At 36.8% G+C, this 7,933-nt stretch overlaps 1 protein-coding gene across 1 annotated transcript; it reads right to left on the reverse strand.

Annotated features, from left to right (window-relative positions):
* Positions 1-1,459: 1,459 nt before the first annotated feature.
* Positions 1,460-5,378, reverse strand: LOC131190508 (oocyte-specific histone RNA stem-loop-binding protein 2-like). The gene is made up of 4 exons (XM_058167843.1): positions 5,320-5,378; positions 3,478-3,573; positions 3,292-3,396; positions 1,460-3,058 (listed from the first exon to the last, which is right to left on the reverse strand). Exons 1-4 carry the CDS (start codon positions 5,376-5,378, stop codon positions 2,857-2,859), a joined length of 462 nt encoding a protein of 153 aa, XP_058023826.1. The 3' UTR covers positions 1,460-2,856.
* Positions 5,379-7,933: the final 2,555 nt, after the last annotated feature.

Genomic DNA, 7,933 nt, shown 5'->3' on the forward strand with positions numbered 1-7,933 from the left:
AGATCGACAAAGTGGCTGTATTCACTGCTATTGTAATGATGTGATTTTGGTTAGTGTTATATGAACCCACTTATGCTTTAACTTGCATACACCAGGTCACTGTAGTGCATTCAAAAATAAGAGATTCTGCTCAGTACATTGTGTAAACCAGTCATGGTGTAAGACCAGGTTCCTAGTTTTTTTTCTCTTAAAGCCATTTTAAATAACCAAATGAAATTCAGTACTATAAGCTCAGGCAAAGATATTCCAATGATGCTGTTGCTTGTTGTTGTCCACTACAGTTTCTAGAAGACAGCTGTCTGAATATTCCTACAAAGGGCCCACTTTTTCAGATTTAACAGAAATGGAATAAAACATTTTTACCCAGAAGGAAAGATGCAAATTGTACCCCTTAATTCTTATAATGAACCTAACACTTTTTGCCATGCCTCACCATACCAGAGTAGCATTCATATTCAAGCAAATAAAAGATGTCAATTAGGAATCAAATACAAAACATGTTATTTTATCCAACCACAGGGCATGTGTGAAGCAGATAGGAATTAACCAATAACAAACCAAGTGACAGAACATGAGCTCAGAGCAATTTAATTACCTGTACATAGTTCAGAATTTTGATTCACAATTTTCTTACTGCAACCAACAAGCCATAATGCTTTAGTTTAGTAGCAATCATAAATTGCTTTATACACTTATAATAGGAATATGAATAATGGCAAGTCAATAGGAAGGGCTTTGTGTTCTAGCTAAATAACAATTACTCTATATAGAAAACTATCAAATATAGAAATGGAAGATCATCTTGTTATAAAATAATGGATTTTGTAGCAAATTGAGTGACAATACAGGTGGATCATGTTGGGGAAAAAAATCCTTGAGAAGCTCTAAGTCTTCTCTTTTAGATCACTGACTGCATTGGGATCCCGTGAGAAGAAAACAAGAGCCAAGAGTCAAATGGACAGTCTTCAGCATCTTCCTTGAAATGTTCCATATTGGAGAGTGTATCCTGAAGCATATAAATGGCCAGAAGAGGACAATCCAGAAATCTATGGGAGCAGAACAATAACATGAAATAAGTAATCTAAGTTAGTGACTGGTCTGAAGATGTCATTTTAAAAATGGAAGGTTTTGTGTATGTCCATAATACTAAGCCCATACTTAGAATCTTATGTCACATAAAGATATAGAATTTTCAACTCTTCTTAGCATTAAATATAGGTTATGATTTTGTTCACACATTGTCAAATCCTTTTGTTATTTAACCATTCCAAAATAAGGCCATATAGAATATAATTAAACAAAATCCCAATACCTGTTCTCCTAGGACTTCTTCACAAATATTTTCCTGAATACACTGAGCATCAAACCAGTCATTTGGGAGATTAGACAAAAGATCCATTTTGGTCACCAGCTCCTGCCTTGCAAAACAGAACAGGCTGTTCATACTAAGCCAGGCAGCAAATGTATTAAAAAGCTTTAGAGACTAAACTGGGAAAAAGCAATCTGCAGTTGTCTATCTTAACAGTCAGTTTAGATCTCCAGAAAGAGCTGTCTAGGTTTTTGCTGACCAGAGCCCAGAAAGAAAAGAGGGTGACCCAATCACATTGGACTGTGGCCTTGCCAATTGCCATGTGACCCTTCAAAACATTTCTAGGAAGTTCAATCTTCAACCCACAAAATATTCCATACTCCTATCTTAGAATGTAAATAAAAACCCATTTGAAAAATGGAATAGGAGTAGTTGAATGTGTCAGCCTAAACACTTCTACCTTCTGCCACAGAATGATAGCCAATATATAGGCAACCCATGGAACTTAATGGAATGAAAATATAAAATGGTGTTTTACTCACTTCTTCTTTTCTCATATATGTGATCCTTTTCATTTTCCACCTTAATATAGTGTAAAATACTCCCAGCCTCTGATGGGCACCAGAACCATTTGCTCTCACTGAAGAGCATGACAACTCTGTTGACAATTAACTCTGTCTCCATGGTGATAAGGAATACCAAGGAGAGTGCATATGGACTGGAGACTAGACCTGCAATTCCTGAATAGTGTGGGAGCATTACTTTATAAGTGGGTCACCAGGCTGCTGGCAGTAAATATTGCACAATAAAGGTGGCTATTTACAATACAGAATTGTGATTAAAAGTAAACCTGCCAAATGATGGATTTTATTAATAAGTTTCTGATAGCAAAATATCTGACCAGAGAAGTATATGGTTGGGTGTGTCTTAATTTACTTTTGAATTTTTTTTCTGTTCAAACCAAATAAGCAAAATTAGAAATCTAAGTGTTAGTTGTGGCCAGGAAGATTTTTGCACAATTCCATCTAGTGTGCCACTTACACCGTTTCCTAGATTGGGGGTCCCTTCAGACATTTATACTTATGTCACCTTGTGATTGGACTTCCACAACAGGCTGTACATGAGGCTGCCCTTGAAAACCACTCAAAAGCTCCCATTAGTCCAGAATGAAGCATGCCTCTATCTACCTATATAACATCTCTACTTTGCAAGCTGTACTAGTTGCCAGTTTGCAACTGGGTTTGATACAAGGTGCTGGTTGTTATGTATGCTTAAAGGCATAGAGCTGGTTACTTGAAGGACTGACTGCCTCCCATAGCATCTGCTTCACCAATTCAATTAAGATGCCCCCTGGAACAAGGTTCCCAAGATCTGGATGGCCAGCTCTGGTGTTGTTTAGAAGAGCCTGAAAAACTTTTCATCCAGGCCTTTGGTGAAGGAGAGTAACACCGCTTGCTTCATTGCATTTGCCATCTTTTAGCTTTAATTGCTTTTATTATAATTTTTGGTTTTGTTGTTTATTTGTTTATTTGATTAATGTGAGTCATTCATATTTGTTGAGAGTTGGGCAACATTTTTATTATTAGAAATACTTCCCTCTCATGTCCAGGTGGATCCCTCTCATGTCCAGGTGGATCCCAACCATGAAGTGCCCTTCGCCAAAGCTTAATTTGCATGTCCCAGGAGCGACGACTGTACTTTTTATATTTATTTGGAGTACAGGGGTGAATACCTGACCGGCGAGCCATCCTGGAATGAAGCATCAGAAATTAAAAAGCACCTCAAGGCCTCCCAAAGAAGGAGCACAGAGAGAACTGTTAAAGCAAGTATTTCAAGGTCTTTACCTCAAGACCAGATTCTAAAATGAACAGCCCAAATACCAGAACTTTGAGAAGATCTGCTACTGACCACAGTAGGAGCCCACCCAAGCTTTTGTTATGTAGAAGTCTAATAAAAACTGAGAAATAACAGTTACTGCTTACCTGGGAACCTGTTGGACAAAGTGCTGGTAACCAATGGTATTTTTCCCATAATCTATCTGCTTTTGTCTTCTTCGCAAGACAGCCTCATCTGTCTCTATATAAGTTCTACAAATGAAAGGAAAATGCTAGACAGAGAAACATATCAATAACTTAATAAACTATAGAAATATCTCTTACAAAACTTACCCAGAGCCTGGACAGGATTTTCTCACCCAATCGGACCTTGTACCTACCCCCACACTCACCATCTTTACTTCAGGTGAGAAAACATGAACCGACGACCTATTTGAAGAAAATAAATATGTTTGATTACTGATTATGGAGACACAATGCATTTGAATCTTCAAATATTCAGAGAGTAAAAGAAATCAAGTGAGACTTTCACAGAATTTGGAAAAATGTAACTGATTTCTACACATTAGAGATAAAGAAGAAGTTCATGGTAAGAGCTCTCTCAGTATGTAATCTTTTCCTCTGGAAAAAGAGCTGAAGCATCAAGCCTTTAAAAAAACTATCAACAGTAAGAACTGATTGTTGGAATTAAATGTTTTTTTAATTTCAGATCATTTAAAATCAGGGCTCATTTCCTTCTAAGACACTGGTAGGAATTCTGAGCATACAGTATTGATAACCATTAAATGGCATCCATGAGATTTATTGCCAGTAAAAACAATATATCTACTAAAGGGCAAACTTGTGAGGTTGTTCTCCACCTGCTCTTTAGCTCCGTCCCCAATTTATCTTTACCTTCTTCTGGGAGACATGGATGCACTCCTAAATAATGCACTGGGCTGCATTTTTTTACCCGTATCTTTTTAGCTTCCATGACTACATATCAAGCCTAGAGGCATTCTAATGTTAGATTCAGGGACTTCTTTGCTGTATATCAGTCTCTAGATCCTTTTCATTAAAGAATTTTTTTGAAAAGTAGTTCTTAGAAAAGAAAGCTTAGAGGATTCAGGCAAGATGACTGCAGCCACACACCTGCTTGAGGAAGGAAAGAAGAAAGCAGGTTCTACACAAAGTCATGGCTTTCTCAAGAACAGATTCTAATACATAGTTCTCAACTCACAACAGTTCATTTAGTGACCCTTCAAAGTCACAACAGCACTGAAAAAGTGAATTGTGACCTTTTTCATATAACTGTTTGCAGCATCCCTGTGGTCATGTGGTCAAAATTCAGATGCTTGGCAACAGTCATATATTTATGACGGTTGCAGTGTCCCAGGGTCATGTGAATCCCTTTTGTGAACTTCTGACAAGCAAAGTCCATAGGGAATCCAGATTCACATGGGACAAAACTCATGTAATAACTGTCTTGCTTAGCAATGAAATTTTGAGTTCAGTTGTGGTCCTAAATCAAGGACTACCTGTATTATATCTTTTATTATCCCATGCTTTTTTTTGGTCTATTTATCATACACCTGGAATACTCAAGTGGACTTAGGCATTTTATTTAACACACTAAATCTAGTTTACTGGGCTACTGACTTCAAAACGTAATGGAGAAACATTATATTCAATACAGTGAATGAACAGTGGGGGGGAGACTTAAATGAATATTCTACCTACAGACTTCTCATAGCCTTAAAAAAAGCACAGTTGAAGTGGCATAAAAGCACTCAACACAAATAATTTTATGTAGAAATGGCTAACTATTAAAGTACCATGATCTACGACGTAGTTTGTCACTCAAAAATATTACTGCTGCATGTGGCAACTCTGACTAGAGAATTAAAAATATTATTAACATAGAGGCTCATTTACTGGATGAAAATCAACAATTCATTTTGAACCACACCTTCTCTTTAGGCAAGAATATATTAGATTGTAATTTAAATGAAAAGCCTTCCACACTATTTCCATTTCTATTCTCTTAATACATCCAAAACAATTATCATCACTACTGCCACCACAAAAACAAAATGTACAAAGATTATTATGAATCAATCTGTGCTTCCTCCAATTGATCCATAGAAGAATGCAATGTCCGTCATGCAAGCAGATCTTTGTCCTCAAAGTAATTACATGTTCTGAAATACAGTAACAATTGCCTTCATATCCCTGTTCCAGCCCTGTCCATCCATGTTGCTAAGATGGGGAGCTATAAGGGAAAAAGCCATTTGTAAACATCCAAACTATCCCTCCACAGGTATTCTGCTGAATTTAAAAACTGGGAATACTAGGGGAGAGAACCTGAGAATTGGAATAGCTCTTATCAGTTGGAAAAAGACCTCTTAAAGGCCTCACAGATAACTTCTGAGGAGAAGCTCCTATCACTTATTCCAGAGATACTCAAATATTGCAGAAACTGTGCAGCAAAATACCTGTGCCAGCCACCTGAGAGAAAACATTGAATAAGATCTGCTTGTCAAAAAAAAGTTGAACAGTAGAAGCAGAGTACATCCACCATATTTTTCTCTCAAAGGCATTATCTTTCTCTAACGTATATTTTAAAATTTGAAAATTAAACATCCATTTTCAAGTGAATCTCCTAATTTCTTTAAGCATTAATGCACTGTTTTCATAAGATTCCTTCTTTACAAAAATAATGGGCCATATTAACTTTTATTACCACATTTGAATGAAGTTATATTTTTTAAGACAGTTGAAATTTAAAAAATGTAAGGGCACTGACGGAATCACTGGTTGTTATTGATATGATCTTTTGGGTGAATCTTGACTCTAGGCATCTAAATAATATGAAGATTGTCCCCACTTCATATCTAACTGTGTTCCTTTCATAGTAGTATTATTCATAGAATGGGGAATATTTTATCTTTGTCCAGCCCTTCTTTGAGAAAATCATAAGTGATTGGCACATTTCCTCTGTCTGGTAAAATGTATTCTCAAAGGTAAAATGCATTATTAAACTTAGGAAAGACTTGACCAACTATTTTCATGACTTGGAACTGTTCACTTTGTTATTCTTATTATCTGATGTAGCCTCATTCCAGAACATGGTCACCAACTTTCCCACATATGTCTCACCTGGTTGCAGCATCTTTTAGGCCTCAAACAGAAACCAGTTTAATACCCAGTTATTTTAGCTAATAACATTTCAGCAAATCTTTTAACTTTTTTATTGACTTTACATTGTAAACAGTATGAAAGTTCAAAAACATGACTAATTCATAGATCCTTTAGCATCTGTGTAATTTCCCTTAATTTGACAAAGCACAGCCTTTGAGATTTATGTAGATAGTAACTGACTTTGAAACATTGTGCTCAACACAATATCCAACTTCAGAAATTTCCAAACACTTCTGAGACATCAAAGACTGAAATCATAACATTCAGCAGAAACATTAGTTGTTCACTTACACCTAGAATAATAAGTCATTCCTAATTATTTGTCTACATAAACTATATTTTACACAGAGCCAAATGATTTGGGCTTTTCTTGAGACTTCAAAGAAATATCCTAACCTTATATTATGTTAATAATGCAACTTCTCTTCCTAGTTTTTGTTACTTATAAGTTCCTTTCAAACAGATGTGACTGCAGTAAGTTGTTCTTCGCTTAAATGCAGCGATTCTTCCAGCAGACAGCCCAGGCAAATTTCAACAAATAAGGAAAAACATCATTGCAATATAAGACTAAACTTAATCTTCAAAAATGTTTACCCACTATAGCCATTCAGACTGACAAGTTCACAAATTGGCACACAGGCCTTGATCCAACTAGATTGCAAGTTATAGGAGAAAAAAAAAAGAAAGATAGGCAAAATAAGTGTTCCCAATCACCTAACGCAACTCAAACACTTAATCTACTGAAACAGTATACAGTTAGTCCTCGACTTACCACAATTCATTTAGTGACCGTCCAAAGCTACAATGGCACTAAAAAAAGTGACTTATGACCATTTTTCACAGTTACGACTATTGCAGCAACCCCATGGTCACATGATTTACATTTGGATGCTTGACAATTGACTCACATTTATGACAGTTGTGAAGTCCCAGAGTTATACGATACCCTTTGGCAACCTTCTGACAAGCAAAGTCAATGGGGAAACCAGATTCACTTAACAACCACATGGCTAATTTAAGAACTGCTGTGATTCCCTTAACAAATGTGGCAAGAAAAGTTATAAAATGGGGCAAAACTCACTACGCAACAAAAAATTTGGGCTCCACTGTGGTCGCAAGTGCAGGACTACCTGTAACGTCCCCAAGTTAGGAAGCCAGACATTGCACCCTGTCTCAGGAGCCTCCACCCTGCTCACTTTACCCACTCAGAGAGGTAAGAAAACGGGAGAAAGTCGCCAAATTTAAAACGAAGCTCCACCCAACATCTGAAATCTAAAGGCAACTGTGGCTCAGACTGGTAAGACAGTCTGTTATTAACTGGTAAGACAATCTGTTATTAACACAGCTGCCTGCAATTACTGCAGGTTCTAGTCCCACCAGGCCCAAGGTTGACTCAGCCTTCCATCCTTTTTAAAGTAGGTAAAATGAGGACCCAGATTGTTGGGGGGGCAATACAAGTTGATTTTGTATATAAATATACAAATAGGATGAAGACTATTGCTAACATAGTGTAAGCCGCCCTGAGTCTTCGGAGAAGGGCGGGATATAAATGCAAATAAATAAATAAATAAATAAATAAAACTACCGGCCAGTTACGGCAGTCGAGAAG

Source organism: Ahaetulla prasina, chromosome 2 (genome assembly GCF_028640845.1).
Source record: "Ahaetulla prasina isolate Xishuangbanna chromosome 2, ASM2864084v1, whole genome shotgun sequence".
NCBI classification, from domain to species: Eukaryota; Metazoa; Chordata; class Lepidosauria; order Squamata; family Colubridae; genus Ahaetulla; species Ahaetulla prasina.

Coding starts and splice junctions, on each gene's coding strand:
- LOC131190508 (XM_058167843.1), bottom strand. CDS start 5,378: ATGGATGGACAGGGCTGGAACAGGGATATGAAGGCAATTGTTACTGTA. Junction 3,397..3,477: donor AAATCCTGTCCAGGCTCTGG/GTAAGTTTTGTA, acceptor TTTCATTTGTAG/AACTTATATAGAGACAGATG. Junction 3,059..3,291: donor TTTGTCCAACAGGTTCCCAG/GTAAGCAGTAAC, acceptor GCTTCATTCCAG/GATGGCTCGCCGGTCAGGTA.